General features: G+C 42.4%; 2 protein-coding genes across 3 annotated transcripts; one reads left to right on the top strand and one right to left on the bottom strand.

Annotated features, from left to right (window-relative positions):
* The first annotated feature begins 305 nt into the window (after positions 1-305).
* On the top strand, positions 306-8,264 carry atxn7l2b (ataxin 7-like 2b). 2 transcript variants are annotated; one of them, XM_042097594.1, is made up of 10 exons: positions 306-540; positions 1,652-1,720; positions 1,965-2,274; positions 2,576-2,805; positions 3,564-3,646; positions 3,962-4,170; positions 4,536-4,713; positions 5,052-5,173; positions 5,881-6,760; positions 7,960-8,264. In XM_042097594.1, the coding sequence occupies exons 1-10, from the start codon at positions 411-413 to the stop codon at positions 7,975-7,977; spliced, it is 2,229 nt and encodes a 742-aa protein (XP_041953528.1). In that variant the 5' UTR covers positions 306-410; the 3' UTR covers positions 7,978-8,264. The 2 variants fall into 2 exon arrangements, with proteins under 2 accessions (XP_041953528.1, XP_041953529.1); XM_042097595.1 differs by lacking the exon at positions 306-540 and adding an exon at positions 959-1,119.
* Positions 8,265-12,522: 4,258 nt separating this feature from the next.
* On the bottom strand, positions 12,523-18,936 carry amigo1 (adhesion molecule with Ig-like domain 1). Its single transcript, XM_042098145.1, has 3 exons — positions 18,117-18,936; positions 16,361-17,705; positions 12,523-16,252 (listed from the first exon to the last, which is right to left on the bottom strand). The coding sequence occupies exons 2-3, from the start codon at positions 17,625-17,627 to the stop codon at positions 16,095-16,097; spliced, it is 1,425 nt and encodes a 474-aa protein (XP_041954079.1). The 5' UTR covers positions 17,628-17,705; positions 18,117-18,936; the 3' UTR covers positions 12,523-16,094.
* Positions 18,937-18,968: the final 32 nt, after the last annotated feature.

Raw genomic sequence — 18,968 nt, 5'->3', positions numbered from 1 at the left:
TGTGCAGATATGACAGTTCCTACAATACTAATATGCTTTTTGTTAAAAGTCGTTAGTTGTCATACCAAAGAGCAAGATAATAGCATCTATTGAAGTCCTAAATATACACCAGACAGGTGACCAGACAGGCCTAGAGTATATCAGGATGCAGGCTGGAGCACCAACAAAAAATGCCCAAATGAGTTGTTGCAAGGTGTTGTTGGGCGGATTTTCTTCCAAAGACAGAAGATTCGGCTTGGACATATACGACTGTATGAGAAATCTACAATAACATGTGGAATGCTCATGCAAGTAAGCTCTGTTGCTGGTATCAGATATGCACCTGCAGATCTTTAGGAAGTAGACCCAAAATGTGCACGTTCACGCATTGCGAAGGCGTGCTATGACGTCTTGAGTGAGAGCGCGCTGTGATGATGGCGGTACGTGCACGCGCAGCAGCAGTAATGGCTGCTTCAGATCGGCGGAGTTCTATCCCAGTTGAGTTCGTAGGACAAAGTTGGAGCTCCTGGATAGATAAGACCAACGTTTCCGCATCGGAGGGTGAGTAATGCGATTGTCCTCCAAACTGAAATACCTGCGATCGTGCTGACAGTCTGGACAGACTTATATTCTTAAAAAAAGCACGGTACCCACTCACCGTAACCCAAACAAAAGACCCACTGGGTCCTAGCGCGGCATAGATTTGTAGTCAACTTTAGCTAACAATTGTTAACGATACTTTGAGAAATCTCACAGGTCTCATTGTTCAGTGAGCACATATCCGATGTATATTATGATATATATGAGTAATCCATTATCCTTGTGTATTTGAATCACATCGATATGCTTGTGCCCATCACAGATGGTCATGCTCAGGGTTTTCCTGCTTCTCAGCCATTAAGTTGGCTCGCTAACTAGCTAGCGCTTGTTAGCTAGCTTGTGTCACTCTCGATAGGTTCGCCAGCCTATAGGATGAGAAAGCCAAGTTAATCGGCGATATTTTTATATTTAACATGTTTACGGTATATCAAGCCACACAAACGCATTGCCTTCATAGGGAACCACATAAAGGAGTGGATGGGGATGGTAGCTAGCAAGCTAACGTTAGGAGAAATGGATTGCAGACAACGGGAAGTGAAGGTGGAGCTCTTTCTTCTAGCAAAGTTGACTTGGCGAATAAGAGAACGCGCTAAATACCTCTTCCTAAGTTTGGGTGTTAATTAGCTTGTCTGTATAGATCTGTTAGTATTGAGCTGTCTCGTAAGCCCTCGTAGAATAAATCATTCAAATTAACGTTGCTTAGCTTTAGCTACCGTTAGCTACTCGCTAGCTAGATGGGCAACCAGTTAGCTAAGATTCTGTATACGCCCTCATGTACTTTCTCACTAGCAAGCATTCTTCAAAGATACCATCCCATGTATATGCGCTGAGATTGGCAATTTTGGCTTCTGTAGCTAAACCAGGCAATCAGCATATTGTAAGTGCATGTATGCCCCCCCAAAACTTCAGTGAAGAGTGCCCTGTACATCATTGTGTGTGTGTGTGTGTGTACATATCTTAAACCTGAATCTGAACTCATTTAGAATCCATCGAACCGTCAACCCACTTGTGATCTGTCTGTTTGATAGCCTTGTTAGTGTACATTATTGATGTCACGATCCTTTCTTTATAGCGTCTAATACAGAAGAATGCAGCAAAAATGTGAAGAAAAGGATGGAAACTATGACACTCAGGAAAGAAGGTTAGTTGCATGTGTAATTATGGAACTTACGAAGACGGAACAAATGAACAGTGTCTGTAGCACACCTGTTTAAGTACTAGTTAGCTATGTGGAGAACTGAACCAAGAAACTGGTGTGTACATGTTCCTTCCATTGTGAACAAGCACCTCTTATTGGCATGTGAAATGTAAAGACTATTAAGGCATGATGCCATTGCTGCTTTTATAGAGAACATTCTTCTCACTTTCCTCTCAATTTCATGCAGATATGTCAATTTATGGCCACTGCCCAGCGCACGACGACTTTTTCCTGGTGGTGTGCAGTCATTGTGGACAGGTGGTGAAGCCCCAGGCATTTGAGAAACACTGCGAGAGGCGACATGGGCCACTCGGCAAACTCTACGGTGACCACTCTCTGTCGAGCCCGCTGAAGCGACCTCGGCCTGGTCGTCCTCCTGGTCCGCACAGTGCCTCTCGGGAAGCGCGGGATGGCAGGTGGCAGGAGCCAGGCTCGCCCAGGGCTCCACCGCCGCCTGCCACACACAGGCCCACAAAAGCCCAGAAAGAGGGTGCCAGGTAAGGCATTGTGTCATTACTGTGTGTTCTCTCTCTCTCTCCTGCAGGTAGCATACTCTTTCTGTCTTTACTTTATCATCCTGTGTGTGGAGCATTTAGATAAATTAGTCATCGGCATTGGGAAGATGGTTGTCAGCTCCTCAAGAAGAAAGGGAAATTCTCACTGCAGAGCTAGAGTTTCCATGCCATGGAGAATTACCCATGTGTATTATGGAAAGATGATCAGTTAACCACTTTGTTGAGTTTGCACACGTACATGTTCGCATTTGCTTTATCTTACAATGTTGTCTTCCACCTTCAGCGCGTTGCCAGGCGATAAGCTGTCCCAGGGAACCCCGCCATCACCACCCCACTCTTCTGCCCCTAGTCCTCGAGACCCTCCATGGCGCCACGGGGCAGTGCAACCCAGCGCACCCTCTCCTGGAGAGAAGCCCCTCCAGAAGGGCATGCAAGGACCACCTGTGGATGTTCTCAGCCCCTTGCGTGGGCCGAGAACCTACAGCCGAACCTACAAGAAAGTGCACAGTAAGGGTACGTTCAGACTAAGCCTCTTTTTTGCAGCTGCCGGCATCCGTTTTACATTATAATCCTATGGAGAAGGCCGTGTTTTAAAAACAAGTACTCGGCTTCTTTTAAAACGCGATCACGGCCGTCTTGTTCTGCAGCTCAGAGCTGTTTATAAAGTTGAGAAATATTAAACTTCTAGCGGAGAAACGCCATATGTCACACTGTTTTTTTACAGCTGACCAATCACAAGCGGATTACCGAGACCTGTGGTTTCCCATGACAACAAGTAAAAAATGGAGAAGGTGACAGAACACCGGTCGAGAGACTTGTTTTTTTAGTGTCTGAGCGTACTATCAGAAGAGCATAGTTTGACATGGCTTCACAATTTTACCATAACATACCAAAGGCAATAGCCAACGCCAATTTTCTCTTCCACGACATTTTGTATCCACACGTAACGTTAGGCACTTTGTCTATCGCAAAAAGACGCTTCCGGCTGCTTTTTTGAACAAAAACGATGGCAGATTATTATTTTTTTCAAACTGAAAAAGCGGTCTGCGCAGCTTCTTTTGTCAGAAAAAGACGCTTAGTCTGAAAGCATCCTAGGCGTCACAACAATCTTTTTAAATCAGCCATCAAATCTTTTAAAATCAGCCATCAAAATCCTTAAATGATGGTGTACTGTGCCTCAATGTCGAGGCCCATCATGCTGTTTGGTTTCACATTTGAGACTGCATTTTGTTGCTTGTTATGGACACTTGTACATGTTTTTGTACCTGCAGGAAAGGAATTAGACCTGGACAAGCACTGTGGAGTACTTGATCCAGAGAGGAAGAAAGTTTGCACCAGGCTCCTGACATGTAATGTAAGTGTCTATTTCCATTGTCTGTGCATGCATCCCAAACTATGTGCTCAGGTTTGCTGCCTGCACATCCATTTTTACCTTTTTATCTTTACCTTTATGTTTATGTTATCATTTCCATCATCTTACTTGTATCAACTTGTACTCTGCACAATGACAATAAAGTTGAATCTAGTCTAATCTAATCTAATCTAATCTTATCTTAATGCAGCTTCATATTTGTTCAGAGAACCAAACAATAATTTAAATAAAGTTATTGTGCTTTTTCAGTCTTAATATTCCTTTTGATTTGTCTGTTTTTGCCCATTTTTGTTGCAGATCCACTCCATTCACCAGCGAAGGCAGGTTGTTGGAAGGAGCAAGAATTTTGACCAGCTGGTCACAGAGTTGAAAATGGGCTCGAAGGCTCGGGAGCGGGCCCCTGTTCTCAGAGAAACGCTAGAAACGGAGCCCCCCTGTTCTGAGACCCCCGTTAGCCAAACCGGGCCTCCTCACTGCAAACGTCAGCCAAACCATGTAAATCTCAGGTATGAGCAATGAGACAAATAAGTCTGAAGTTCTAAGTGCATTACGTTGTTCTAGTCATTTTTGAACAGCTATGAATGAATATCTGTAGTAGCAGAGATTGACCGTCTCTTTGGCCTTGAGCTGTGTCTCTTAACATTCTCACATACCATTGACTCTGTCTCTATCCTTGTAAAGGGCAAACAATGACTAAGTAGTTTAAGTGTCACTTTCCACACGAGAGGGCAGCATTAACATTTCAATTTCTGTGATGGTACATCTTAACACTGGCAGCAGTAATCTTATGAACACATAAAAGGCTTATCTGGTGGCACAGTGAGGTTGATGTGGAAGGTGACCGAGGGCTGTGCTGTCCGTTGATTGGCAGGCCCAGGACTCCCTCGGAGAGTGCTGTGGAAGAGGAGATGGAAGTTCCAGCAGAAGTGGAGGAACCCACGCCGCAGTCCAACAATCACAGTCGCCTTTCCAGCGACGAGAGCGAAGGAGAGGGCCAGGAGGAGACCCTAGACCTCCCGTTCAGTCCATGGCATCCCAAACCTCTTGGGGTACGACATTAGAGAGAAAACTTAACACATAAGCTTTTTTTAGCAAATGACTCCATGAAGAAACACTTGGTTTTGGGATATTTCGTTTTGTCAAAACAAATTGAAAATTTTCTATATTGAGTGAATTTTTGTGTATTGATATTATTGATTATATTTGATTATATAATTTTATTTTAATAGCATTACATGACCGGCCTGCCAGCACACAGTCAGATTTTCACGCTATTCACTGTAGAATCCTCACCATGGACTTGTTAGCTGCTTGCAAGTTTATGGACTATGGATGGATGTGATGTTTAGCTCTCCTAACGCAAGCTTTCTCCTTCGCTCCTTCACAGTTGTGCACGTTTGGCAGTCGGGCACTGAGCTGCAGTGTCTTCACCTTCGACCGGCGGCTGCATCATCTGCGGTCAGCCGTGAGTGCCATGGTCGAGCAGCACATCAGCGCGCATCTCTGGAAGTGAGTGCAATTTCACTTACAGATTCACTGATACACACCTGTTAAAGGCAACTTCCATTCTTTGATATGTCAAGGCTTAGAGGGGCTGATGAGCAACATTCTAAGTTCATTCAACTTAAAATATTTAACTTTATTTCTCCAGGTATTTGCAAAGCACAAAATTAGTAGAGAGCAATTGCTACATTTTGCCCAGTTAATCAGTTTTACAATTAATACAGTATCCTACAGGTCCTCAGTCATGGCTTTTGGGTTGGGAACATGGATTACTTAATACTCGTAATACTCACTACAAACTGTATTCATTTCTCAAGTGGACCATCGGGTATCTTTGAATACATGTAGAGAGAACAATACACAATTGTGCTTTTATAAGGTTATGTGATCTATGTTTTGCAGTATATAGCTGGAGTGGCACTGTTGTGACCAAGTACGGTATACTTTGATATTGAAGCCGGTATATTTTTTCAGCCTCTCATGTAGGATTGGTGATTTGCCCCTTGTATAATAGCTGTTACAATTCAGAGACAGTTTAGGCTTCTGTGTCTGAATGTCTTGCTCTGTATTGGTTTTGATAAAGACTTTAGCATAAGGTACAGATTAATACAAATTCAAGCAGAGAGTCTGAGAGCGCGAAGAAGCACTATTTTGTCAGTTTTCAGTCATCCATCATGTGGAAACCATCCCATAATGTTTTGGGTTCTCTGCAGGAAAATCCCCCAGGTGGCAGACTCGCGGCCCAGCAGAACTCCAGCAGCGGTGGCATCTGTCCCCAGCTCTCAGGACCCCTCAGGCGGCACCTCGACCCGTGCGTCTGCCGCCTCCTCCTCCTCCTCATCCTCTTCGTCGCCCGCCCTCTCCTCCCTCAGGACTAGCAGCTCCTCGCTCCCTCCGCGCGCGGGCAGGGAGAACACCTCAGGACAATCAGAGACTAAAGGCATCAGGCCGGCCGCGGCCTCGGGGCCCGGCCGACCCAAGAACCCCGTGGGCCGGCCCAGCAAGCAGCAGCTGCGCCAGCGCGAGCTGGAGCTGGAGCGGAGCCGACGGGCCGAGGCAGGGGCCTCGCCCGGCACGGGGGGGAGGGAGGAGCAGTCGCCATCATCCGCCCGCGGCAGCGCCGCCAGGGGCTACGAGCGGCAAGAGGAACGCGCCTTTGTGGCCTCCCCGGACAAGTCCACCACTCCCGCGTCTTCTCGGAGGCCTGTCAACGGGGCCCTGTCGCTGTTGAGCAAGCCGCGGCCGACGGCGCACACAGCCCAGGCACGCTCGCCCTCGCTGGCCAAGCGGCCCGCGGGGCCTCCCTCCGGCCACGCTCCCTCCACACCCCCGGAGCACTCCAGCAGAGGAGGAGGCGCAGGAACGGGTGCGGCCAGCGGCGCAGGACCACACCGGCGGCCCGACGGATACGACCACAAGGGCTTGGGCAAGAAACGCAAGGCCAGTGGTGTCTCACCTCCCGTGACCCCCTCGCAACCCCCCAAATCTCTGGGCCTGTCATCCCCCTCACATTCCAGCTTCTTCTCTTGGAAAAAGGACAGCAAAGGGGCGGCAGCCTCCCTTGGGCTGGAGAAGAAACTTGACACACAGAAGGTGAGGGCTGAGAAAAAGAACAGTGAGCTCAACAGCGTAGGTTTGGTCTGAGCTTTGGTGGGGACAAAATTTGTATGATGCATTACCTACTGATGCATATGCAGTAATACATTTAGTCAAAACACCATGTCAAATTTGAGCAACAACCTGGCCGGGGTTCCTCTGTCACTTAAATAAAATATTGATGTCATGAGCAGTGACATAGCACGACTCAAATCTCAAAAAAGACCAGTAGTATTCACTAGGTCTAACTAGCCTATAACTAGCTAACACTAAAAAAAACACCATGTCCTTATTCAAGTTCACCTGCTGCTGTGAGTGACCCTGCCACACCACCACTGTTTGATAAAGGGAGCGGCTGGGTTGCTTTTTCTGTCATTTGACAAAGTAACAAATCGATTGCGATTCATTTTAGCAAACATTTATAGCACTGCTGGTTAAAAGCATACATTTCCTTTCCTAACCATTGTCATATAGCTGAACTAGCTATTGGTTGATTCCAACGTCCATTTAATAGGCTATACACATATAGCACTGTCAACTAAATGTGTAGCAAAAAACAAAGTTTCTGGCATTTCTATGCCTTGAACTAGCGCATAATATTATGACTTCGGCCTACACTTTGTTTCTTGAAATAGCTTCTGATGTCCTCCACCTTTCTTTTCTTGCCCGACATCCTCGAATCGACAGCCAAGCAAAGATTATAGAGCTAAGATCTTTGCAGCCAAGTGTGCCAAAAACTTCTAATCGACAGTATTACATAGGCTACTACAGGGAGCTAAGCCAATCAAAAAACAGACCTGTCTCAAAGACGTATTTTAGGTGGTGTTTAATGAAGTGGGAAATTATTTAACCTTTTGTGTACAGCACGAGGCGCTTTTTTACCCCGTTTCAACCTGAATATTGGAGGGGACATTTCAGTCATTGTTTGATATTGGTGTGGACACGTCCTTCGGACCCCACACACATCTACGCCCATGAGTGAGCTCAATATTCCAGACTGAACATGCCAATGAGCTACCAACTTTAGAGATTTTATTTATGTTTTTAACATAATGGTTCAGTATCAAGTCCACACAGTTTGCAAAAGTGTACAAATGAGCTGTTTAAATATCTCTTGAAAAGTTACTTTTTTTCATGAACAAAGATGATGGTGTGCTTTGAGGCTAAACTAATGACACTTCTTCTATCCTCCTCAGCCAAAGCTTCATCACTGAGGCAGTCTGCCTTAAAACCACTAGGAGAAGAAGCCTACTGCCATCTATTGCCACAGAATTTATGCACAGGACATGATGGGCTGTACGCAACACAGCTGGGTCGAGTGTTTTGTATGTGTGAGTGAGAGTGTGAGTGTTTGTAAATGTGAGTGTTTATGAAATGTGAATATGAATGAGAGCTGATTCCCCGTGTATGAGTACAGATATACCTCAAGACCTTCCTAAGATGCTGCTAAATAGAAAATGTCAATTAATGGAAAATGAATTAAATATCCCTAACACTTGAATGACATGGGTTGGCTTGTTCTTCAATTGTGTTCCTGCACTCAACAGGAGAGGTGATCAAAACCCACATGTTTAACACAATTTTTTTAAATGTTTTTGCATGTTTTTTAGTAAAGAGCAGTGGAACGTAAGGTAATCTACCTTAAAAAGTAGTAAAAGGTTTTAATCACCATTTTACAAAGTACTACATTTTATTTATTTCAATCCAGTCTTTGTCTAAAGACTTTGTATGCTAAAAGGATACATGAATGTATTTATTATATATTGTATAGTTGCATAGGGATTCTTCTAGTGTTCTAGGTTTAGAATCTTGCTAAATTTAACACATTTCATTTTGCATGCTCACAAAGCCACTGACTGTCTTTTGTTGGCTAGTTTGACAATGTCTTTTCATCCTTGACGGCCTGTAAACTAAGAGGAATAATTTGTTGAGTTGTGTTCCCTCCTGAATTCTGTTGCATTGATACAGTGCTCTGTAGACATTATTGCAAACTAAGACAAAATCAATGCAAGTTAAAGGTGCCACTAATAACCGGTTCAGGGTTCCCACGGGTCATGGAATTTCTGGAATATCGTGGAATTTTGGAAAGTCTATTCCAAACATGGAAAGTCAGGGAATTTTATAATTTTTAGGGCAAAGTTATGGAATATCAGGGAATTTTTAATTCAGAATTGGTGTATATCTGGTTATTAGAGTTGAGGAGTTGTGGTTAGCCCAACTTTGTTCATTCAATACCCATTTATTTGCTCAAAAAAAAAGTAAAAGATTCTTAAACGCTACGCGACTGTTCTGAGATCTTCTACCCTTCATTTTAAAATAGGTCATGGAAATTCTTTTTTTTGTCAGGGAAAGTCAGGGAAGTGTCATGGAATTTTACATTTCGTGGGAACCCTGCCGGTTACCAGTGGCATTGAGGTATGAAAATATATTGTAAAAGCCTTTAAAAGGATTCTATACCGTATTTGACTTCCAATTTCCTGCATATACCCTGCCCTAAAAGATCTGCATAAACCAATAACGGCACAGTTTTGGCACCGATAAGAGTGTACTAGTGTACTCAATGGTGTCCTGGTGATGTAGGTGCTAGTTGAGGCTGGTGTGATGCCTTTTCTTACATTTTCATCAAGTAGTCTATCAGACCACTGAACTTCATAAGTAGCCTGGGTAGCAAGTCCTATCCTTTATATATCGATTTTAAAAGAATTTGATAATGTGAAAACAAGTTGCCTATATAAAAAAAATCATACCTCAAACTTCAAACACAAACTGCCACATACTGTTGCTTTAAATTTATTTTAATACCAAAACCTGCAGTTCACAGTAGCCTTGTAGGTCAAGGTAATTTTATTATTATAGCACATTTGAGCTAAAGTGCTTTACAATTAAACAAATGATTCACAACTAAAAAATGAGGTTACAAGAGGAGGGAAAAGTGAACAATTAATAATAAGTATCAGATGAAAAGAGTAAAAAATGAGAATTGTGAAATGAAGGATTTAAGGATGATTATTCCAGAGCGGGGAGGCATCAACAGAAAAGGTCCCCTTGGTTTTGAGGCGTGAAAGCAGAACAGAGTTTTGTGAGGATGACTTAAGTGACCTGGGAGCAGAATATGGACTTAACAGATCAATTAATACATTGTGGAGCTAAACCATTCAGGGATTTAAAAACAAAAAGTAATATTTTGAAATCTAATCTATATTTCACAGGTAACCAATACAATTTAGCCAGAACAGGAGTGATGTGCTCCCTTTTTCTTATTCCAGTTAAAAAACTGATGACAGCATTCTGAACAAGTTGCAATCTGAGTGACATGTCAATTCCATATAGGGGAGTTACAGTGTTTCCAGGTCCTTGTGAGGTAAAAATCACAGTTTAGCTATGATTCTGAATGGGTAAAAGCTGTCTCTCATCGTACTACTAATGACATCCAGCATTTAGTATCATTTAGACAGTTAACGAGGTTGTGCAATCAACAAGTATTATCCGGTGTAACGGGAAGCTAAAACTGTGTGTCATCTGCATAACAATGACATTGAATGTTGTATTTCTCAGAGATGGAGCCAAGGGGAAGCATACACAGTGAAAATAAAAGAGGACCTAGAGTGCCGAGGATGAAGAACAGTTTCCTATTCAAACTACAAAAGGTATTTCGTAGGAAGAAAACATTTAACCCTCCTGTTGTGTTCGTGGTCAAATGTGACTGATTGACAATTCTTTTCTCTCAAAAATATTGTTTATTCTGACTACCATGAGGCTCCATGACTTTGTTAACACAGGTCATCTGAACACACAAAACAAATGTTGATAATTTTCATAACAATTTGAGTGTTTTATTTAACTTCCCATTACACCCATGTGTATTCACTATCAAAAAAGATCGGCCATTAGAAATGAATGATTGAGAAAATGATCAGTGTATAAACTTGAGTCCAGGCACATACCTATTGATAAAATGGACTGTATGTGTGCTTCTGTAAATTAAAACACACACACACAAACACACCTTCACTCCCCCTCTTTGCTTCTATGCCAGCGCCCACTGGAACCTTTCCCCAATAGAATCTTCCCCTTTCTGACTTGAATGAGCTCAGGTCAATAAGGCCTGCAGGCCATAAATAGGAAATGGAAGTTCAAAACTGGTTATGTACAATATAACTTAGTTGATACAAAGGTCTATCATAACATTAGATAATATGTGTTACTATAGATTTATAACAAGTTATAATGCAGCAGTCATTTTTGACCGGGAACACAAAAAATAGTAAACATGAAACAAACACAACAGCCCTGTAGACCAACCTTAATGTCATAATAGGTATTTTAGTAGTTTCATTTGGTAAATGTCAATGAGTCAGTTTGTTTGGAATCTGATACCTTTCCTTTACATCCTCTTTTCTGAGCATGTGGATAGATGGCCATTCAGGTCAGCTGTTCTATGATAAGAGACACCTTCTAGATTTCTAATGATACTCTCTCCATTTAGGGATGTACATTCTAAGGTTGTTTCATCTTCTTAGAAGAGTGTTATAGTCATGGGCTGTCCCTTCAGCCGTATGTGGCATACAGGAACATACAGATTGCAATAATGTTATTTTTTTACCATCACGTCTGAAAGCAAAATATAATTTTAGCCTATACATTTTCATGTTAATGGTCAACTGTCTCCTCTTATGATTCATAAGTGACTTCCTAATACAACTGGAAGTCATTAGATACAGATGATGATGGTAGAACTTCCATCCCCGCACTACCTGTGTCAGAGGGAGTAGTTGTTTATCATCACCACTAGATGTTAGTAGAGTACCAAGCTCCACTCTAAAGTAACAAGACTGGAAAAATACAGTCAGCAGGATGATGTAATCCACCTTGAACAAGACATTTCACGCTAGACTCCCAACAAATCACTAATTACAACTGGACAAATAAAGATAAAAAGCAGTGTGTGTTTGCAGCAGGGTTTCACTTAGTTCACTTGACCTGAGTAAGTGGTTTAATGTACTTATGCACCTCACTCAGCTCAGGGTCTAAACATAACCATGTGAAACGTATCCACCAACCCGATTATTTCCTCCATTACTTGTATTTCAATACAAGTTGAAAAGGTCAGCATAACCCTGCCACCCTCCCAAAATCACTATTCACTATCACTATCACAAATCACTATTGCGTCACAGGCCCTGGTGCAGATATCCTTCCTTTCTACCTCTACCTAACTGTTTTTAAAATAGACTCAGGTGGGCTGCTCTCAGAAACATCAGATTTAGTAGATGTACAACAAATACAAACTCTGGGTCTCTTGATACCTGTAGTTGTATTTGGCTGACATTTCACTGCCGTCAGATGCCAATTGAAATGAGAGCGGAATAGGAGAACAACAAAAACAAATCTGACCTCTCACATGGTTTCATTCTGTGATACAGTAATGCATGTGGAGCATGCAGGCGGTGGGAAATGTGTGGGTGTTAACTGATGCCACTCATAATGAGATACACTCACAAAACAACAAGGGTTATTCAGGGGTCTGGTGTCTGCAGGTAAACTAAAAGCTTCATTCCCTTAACCATATCCATCTGTTGACTTTTGAATTTTAATTTCTAGATTCCACATATGGGCCTATATTCCTCAAGCAATAATAAATTATTAGATACATGAATGTTCTTCTGGTGCAATGAAGAAACATTTAAGGGATTACATTTGTAAATGTCTTATGCGGAACAGTGCAAAAGAACAAGTGCCAGACCAAAAGTGTTGTCATGGTTTTATTGTTCAGAGAGCATTTCTCATAATAACCTACCTTGTCTACAGTTATAAACCCTAGAGGTCTGGGATTAGCATTACCATATACTTTTCTTGCACAGTCCCTACCTTTGATGCATTCCTTAGCATGCAATTCTGCAAACCTACTGTGATCATTCAATACCTAAGACAGGACTAGTAGATTTATACATTGTTTTGTACCTACTGGGACTTAGTTGTCTAGCATCATACTTCTAATTGCTTTTCAACTATTGATTATCTTTGGGAAGCTCTTGCTTATTGCAAGGAGTGGGGTTGCTCATAGACAAGATCAAAATACTTCAACATCTCATTTTATTCAGCAGAACTGCAAGTAATCTTTCGTTCCCTTCTCAAAGAGCAAAAGATGTCATTTTCAAATGTCTCCAGATTGAGATAGATTTACTCACGTTTATTTGAAATTCCATATATCATATAAATTAATATATCATATAATTAATATTTCTAATATAAATAGCCATACTAGACTTCTCTGGATGAGAATTCACATGTACTAAAAATCCTTTGGCAGAAGAGAATATACAGAATGAAAATCAAATCCACTGCAATGAGACCTCATATTGAAATGCATGTCATTTACATCTAAGTTCTCAGTTTATTCCTGACCGTGCGGGGTGTGACATAATGCCTTGCATTATCTAACACCTGGTTAGTATTACTACACTTTGAAATGGCTTAGTACATCCTCTAATACATTTATATCTGTCTCACTCTCTTTAGGTCACATGGACATCAGGCATTGGGTGTTATTTTAAATTATTGTAACTTAAATTGTTGTGTGAGAGCCAATAGTACACTCCCAGGAGGCCCTATCTGTAACAGGTCTTCACTACATTCATTGTGATGTGTTTTGTCAACCTGCTTGTCTATCTATGGAGAAACAATGTATCCCTATACAAATCAGAGATAAAAGACAGCAACAAACTTGTGTTTTTTTTTTGATGAATGTTACACACAACCAACAATGTGTTGAACATGAATACAGTTACAATTATACAAAATAGACAAATACAGCAACATGTTATCAAATCTCTAGCAGATGTTTTTTTCTCTTGAGAAATATGCATTACATTAGGGATTAGGAGGCTAGGAGGCAGTGAATGGAGAGTTGCAGTTCCACTGTCTGGAGGTGATGTCAAGAATGAGGGAGAGAGGGAGAGCTTCAACAGCTGTGAAGGTCTTGATAAAACCCAATGGCTTTTTGATTTGCCTCAGATTTTTAGATATTTGCTCAAACACCTCCCTGAGATTAGAAAACATTTCAGTCTAGATGATTCCGAGTAACACATCAAGCAGATTGTGACAGATAATGGCTTATAATTGAAATATTAAAAGTGCCAGGGAAATCTATGCGCATTATAGAAAAATCTCCAAGATTATGATGTGTGTGCAACTAGTGTTGACACTCTCGTAAAACTGATTTTTATTCTGACATGACATAAAGCCATAATGTAAAATCTGTTAATGACAGATATTTACATATATTACCATCACATCCTGTTTGATTAAGTCCATTGAGGGAAAGTAGAGTGTAGGGACAATTATTCAGCAAATCACACCACACTACCACACTATCAACTCTACCTGGACAAGTGACAGCATGTCAAACCAGACCATGTGTAAATGTGAGTAGGAAGGTAAATATTCTTAGGCATGTATTTGAATTTTAGTGCAGTGGTTTAAGTGCTTTTCTGAAAACAAAATATCCCTCTGCCAAGTGTATTATTAATCATTGGAGATTATCAAGCATATTTAAAGGGCATTGCATTCTGTAGCTCATGTTCAGACTAATTCATCCCGTAACCTGGAAGTGGAAACAAATTAATGTGATGCCATGATCAACAGCTTCTAGTTTAGCCATGGCACCTATATCATGATGAAATTAGCCTTGTTTCTGAAGGAGCTATAGTCCAAATGTCATTAGCATTTGTTAATTGACCGCTCTCCTGTTGTCATGACAAGCATGCTCATGCTATTGAAATTGTTCCTCTTTTTTGGCCGAGGGATGAGTGTCACAAATGTTTCCTCATTACTGCCTGGATCATACAGTGAGTACTTGTGTTTGCCATGAAATAAATAACAAGACCTTGAATGCTGTAAAATCACCTCAACATCTAACAGAGATGTTGATGTAAATTCTGAATTATCCCTAAAGACCACAAAATCGCTTTACAGTTCATTTCCATAAATACTTCAGGAGGGACTTGCTGTACTTCAACTTTGAGCATCAACTTTAGATTTTGTGTGCAAATATTTAAGAAACTATTTCTTATGACAAAACCTGAATTCAATATAAGGTATTTATATTTTTTCTAGGCTTTATAAATGCCAGGGCGTTTATAATTTACAGCCAATGGCTAAAAATAGAGAAACAATTGGGAAGAAAAATCTGTTTGTATTTAAATAACATCCTCCTTCAGAATCAAATAATTCGTGAAGGGCAATAAACGGGTCCTCACAGTTTAAATACAACACGCAAGAAATACTGGGCACAATAATACTGCCGGTGATTTTCTTCACAGCATATAATACTCCTCTCATCACATGGACTGCACTAAGAACTCTGATCTAAAGTCATCAAATTGGCTTGACCCTCCTATTATGTCGATAGAAAAACACATTTGGAACACTATTATGTGCTAATTATGTAACCACAACATTAACAAATGTTTCATAGACTTATGATGACACTGTGAACGACATGGTTGTTTCTTTCAGGTCGTACATGAACACTTAAAAGTAACTGTACAATTGCAGTTATCAGGAAATCTGAAATCCCTTCAGGTTGAGCACTTTGCTTTGAAAAAACAGGCAGTTCCAACAGAATGTAGGCTACCTAAAGAGCCCTAATGCACTTTCTACAAGCACACAGTCTTCAAGACTTAACAATTTCTGGACAGCTCACTTAATACGATACTATTAGGGCAGTTTCCTGTCCTCTGCTCCAAGACAGACACAAGACTTAATGAGATGTTTGTGTATGGCATGCCACTCCTCTAGAAATGACTCATTGACGAGGACTCTACAAACAATGTCAGGCTGGTCTGTTAGTAGTTGGGGGAATACATATGTACTAACATCTACTGAGAACTCATTCTAGGCTATTTCTTTTCAATATACCACTCTGCAAGGCTAATGCTCGAGAAAGAACTAGATGTCTGGCTTTTTCCCAGTCAGCTAATCAATATCATAATAATGCTAATCAATGTCTTAGTCTGCCAATGACCTATCGTTCCAACAACACCTTTTTCCCATATAGCCACATATTAATATGCTGCCCAGCCTTATCACAGTATATACTTAAGTGCTACAGATTGCAATGCTGGAAAGGCGTTCTATATTGTCCTGTCAACAATGATACAAGATTAATGGTATGGTTACACAGCCTCTGTCAGCCAAAAGCTGAGTGGCTGTGTGGATTTCAATTCCTCTTATTTTACAGGTCACAGTATGAGTTCGGCAAACACTGGGTGGACCCCTCCCAATAGCTATCTAATTGGGAAAGGGTAAGCCCAGTGGGGATTGTCCTTTCTCAGACCACAATAGGAGTGTCCGAGAAAACAGAGCTGATGGACTCTGCGACGGATTTCTTCCTGTGCGCTTTCCCCTGGAGGCCATCTTCCTCCACGTCCTCGTCCTCGTCGTCGTTGGGGTTGAGCTTGCCATTCTGCCCCTGGAGATCCTTGGGGTCTATGAAAGCAACAAGCCTGTTAAGATGGGCTTTGGTGGCCAAGTCCTCATGAGTAGGTGTGGCACTGAGCATGGAGGAGTGGATGCTATCCTCGTGGTGCATCTTACCTTTGTTGTGGTTGGGGCAGCAGAAGCAGCGGCAGGGCGTGAGGTACAGGTAGATGAGCACGAGCACCGCACTGGCCAGGCAGCCCACCAGGGTGGTGTAGGCCGTGTTGAGCGTCTCACCATTGCCGCTGATGGTGAAGTTGTGCACCTTCACCACCACATACAGGGTCTCGTTGAGAGCCTCGCTCACGGCGAAGCAAGTGTACACTCCTGAGTCCTCCGCGCGCGCCGGACTGATCTGTAGCCTGCCGTCGGGCAGGACTACGGCGCTCTGGTTGCTATTTGGCATCACCGGCACATTGTTGGGTAGCATCCAGGTCTTTACCGTGTCTTGCTGCCGCGTGTCGCAGCTGAGAAAGACCGTCTGCTCCAAATAGGTCTCCTGACCCTCCTCCTTAAATGTGCTGCAATTCAGGAGGGTATTCAACTCAAAAGCGGCTACAATTTTTTTCTTCTCCGAGCCTGGTAACACACAAGTGTAGTCATCCCTAAAGTCGTAGGCTGAGCTAAACTTTCGAATATACCAATGAGTCAGCAAACTGTAGAGGTCACAGTCGCATGGGAGTGGATTATTGTGGAAGTAAAGTCCATTCTTTATCCAGCCTGGGAGGTTCTGAAGATCTTGGAGTGGCAGACTTTTGACCTTATTAGAAGACGCGTCCAGCAAGCTGAGCTTCTCGAGTCGCGTCTTGTCTTTGACCAGCTCCATTGGGAATCGGGAGATTTGGTTTTGGCTCAGGTACAGTTTCTGTAGACTGTTGAGACTGCTGAAGGCAGTGCGGTCAATCTGTGAGATGCGGTTGTTGTAGAGAAGCAGCACCTCCAGGTGCACCAGAGGTTCAAACATTAACTCATACAGCTGATCCAGATGGTTAGAGGACAGGTCCAGATAGCGGAGCTGAGTGACATATATAAATGCTTCAGATGAGACAAAGTGAAGCCCATTGTGACCTAGTAAAAGGTTGCGCAGTTTGGGCAGCTTGACCGGGGTCCACTCTGCACGCAACCTGGTGATATTATTGTAGCTGAGGTCCAATACTGCTGTGTACAGAGGCAGAGCTGTAGGGACCGTGGTCAAGCTCATCTTGGAGCAACTGACAACATTGCTGGCACATATGCAGGTCGTGTGGCAGTTCAAAGCAGAGCCCTCAGTCCCTAGGTACTGCAGCGGAAGCATGGAGAAACAGAGAACCCAGCCAACCCAGGCACTCATTGAGAATGATATGCCTGTCACGCACTTGCCTAACGTGTGTGGAAAAGACATCATTAGTGCTCTGCTTGGCTCAGACTCTATTGCTTTTCCAAACAAGGGCCATCAGTTGGAGGGATCCATGGTTATAGTGTCCTACAAGAAAAAGGGAATATAAAAGACCTTTAACAACCTAGTAGAGTGTACATTTACTGACATTTGTCAGCCCTAAATGCTGATACAGTCGCGCGCTCACATGCACACGCACCCTCGAGAGGACACAAACATTTTGACTCAAGGATTGAATTGTAAACAAACACAGATCTTACGGGCAATCCTAAGTAGCCTAGCCTACTCAACATGGAACGTTACAAAAGCAAGAAGATGCTCTAACGCCTCGGGTAGGCAATCAAAAGTTACAGCAGCTGGAAAATTCTTGTGCGGCCTCGACAGATCAAAGATAAGTGTTGCATTGCACCATTTCGTTGAGTTGGCAGATGATGGTAGAAAAATCGAACCAAACGGACCACAATTTAAAAATTATTACACATGCAGTGGCATACATACCTCCTGGTTGCGCTGATACGGATCACGCCATTTCCAGACTAAAAGCAATAGCGAATCCTCTTAAAACATACGGCGCGAAATCTATTTCGTCCACAACACATCACTGCCAGACGTCCATCTAAGCATGCACCTTCTCATGCAGGAGCGAAGGAGGGGCACATGAGAGATGATCCAATTATCCCGAGATCCAGATGTTATGAACGTGACTGATGTAGTCATACGCAAATAAGATTACATTAAATTACAAGTTTTAGTGGATTCATGCCACAATTTGAGACATCGTAACATCAAAATAGTTTAAATGTTTGCATTTAACAACGAAGAGGCGATTGTCCAAGGAATCGTCAGTCTTTTCGCAGAAAATCAGTGTAATTACGTGGGGTATAAGACCATCTCTTCCAAAGACATCACCGAAGTCCAAACAGCATCTCCTCGCACTGAATCGTTTGGACGCATGAGCAGTAGTGCGGAGAGCAATCATCGATGGTCTCAAAGCAAAGATCCAGAACACTTGGCTTAGGTGAGCTTTCGGTAGAAAAGCTCGACAATTTCTGGAATAGACAGCAGTGTCTCACCCTCTTAATAAATAACATATTTTCCACCTCAGGATGAAAGTGTAGCCTACACGTAGCCTCTCCAAATTTCTGTCATAGTGTCGTGGCGAATTCTTGAAGGAGGTAGCAAGTGGCTCAGCGATACAAAACCATGTTAATGTGAGCGGACACGTCTGACGCATTGCCCCCAGTTTGTGTTACAAGAGATAAGTAGCCTACCCTACAAACGATACGGATTTCAGGCATTAGTATCAACATAAGACTCAATTGGCTAGTGAGACAAATATGATTAGTCTAC

This window comes from Alosa sapidissima, chromosome 7 (assembly GCF_018492685.1).
Source record: "Alosa sapidissima isolate fAloSap1 chromosome 7, fAloSap1.pri, whole genome shotgun sequence".
In the NCBI taxonomy this organism is placed as follows: domain Eukaryota; kingdom Metazoa; phylum Chordata; class Actinopteri; order Clupeiformes; family Clupeidae; genus Alosa; species Alosa sapidissima.
The sequence above is the reverse complement of the archived record's forward strand: the minus strand, read 5'-3'. Positions and strand labels throughout refer to the sequence as shown.

What these genes read in the sequence shown, in the direction of transcription:
- atxn7l2b (XM_042097594.1), top strand. Translation starts at nt 411, where the DNA reads ATGATGGCGGTACGTGCACGCGCAGCAGCAGTAATGGCTGCTTCAGAT. An exon ending in CAACGTTTCCGCATCGGAGG is followed by an intron (nt 541 to 1,651) that starts GTGAGTAATGCG and finishes CTTTCTTTATAG; the next exon opens with CGTCTAATACAGAAGAATGC. An exon ending in GCCCAGAAAGAGGGTGCCAG is followed by an intron (nt 2,275 to 2,575) that starts GTAAGGCATTGT and finishes TTCCACCTTCAG; the next exon opens with CGCGTTGCCAGGCGATAAGC.
- amigo1 (XM_042098145.1), bottom strand. Translation starts at nt 17,627, where the DNA reads ATGATGTCTTTTCCACACACGTTAGGCAAGTGCGTGACAGGCATATCA. An exon ending in CTGCCCCAACCACAACAAAG is followed by an intron (nt 16,253 to 16,360) that starts GTAAGATGCACC and finishes TTGCTTTCATAG; the next exon opens with ACCCCAAGGATCTCCAGGGG.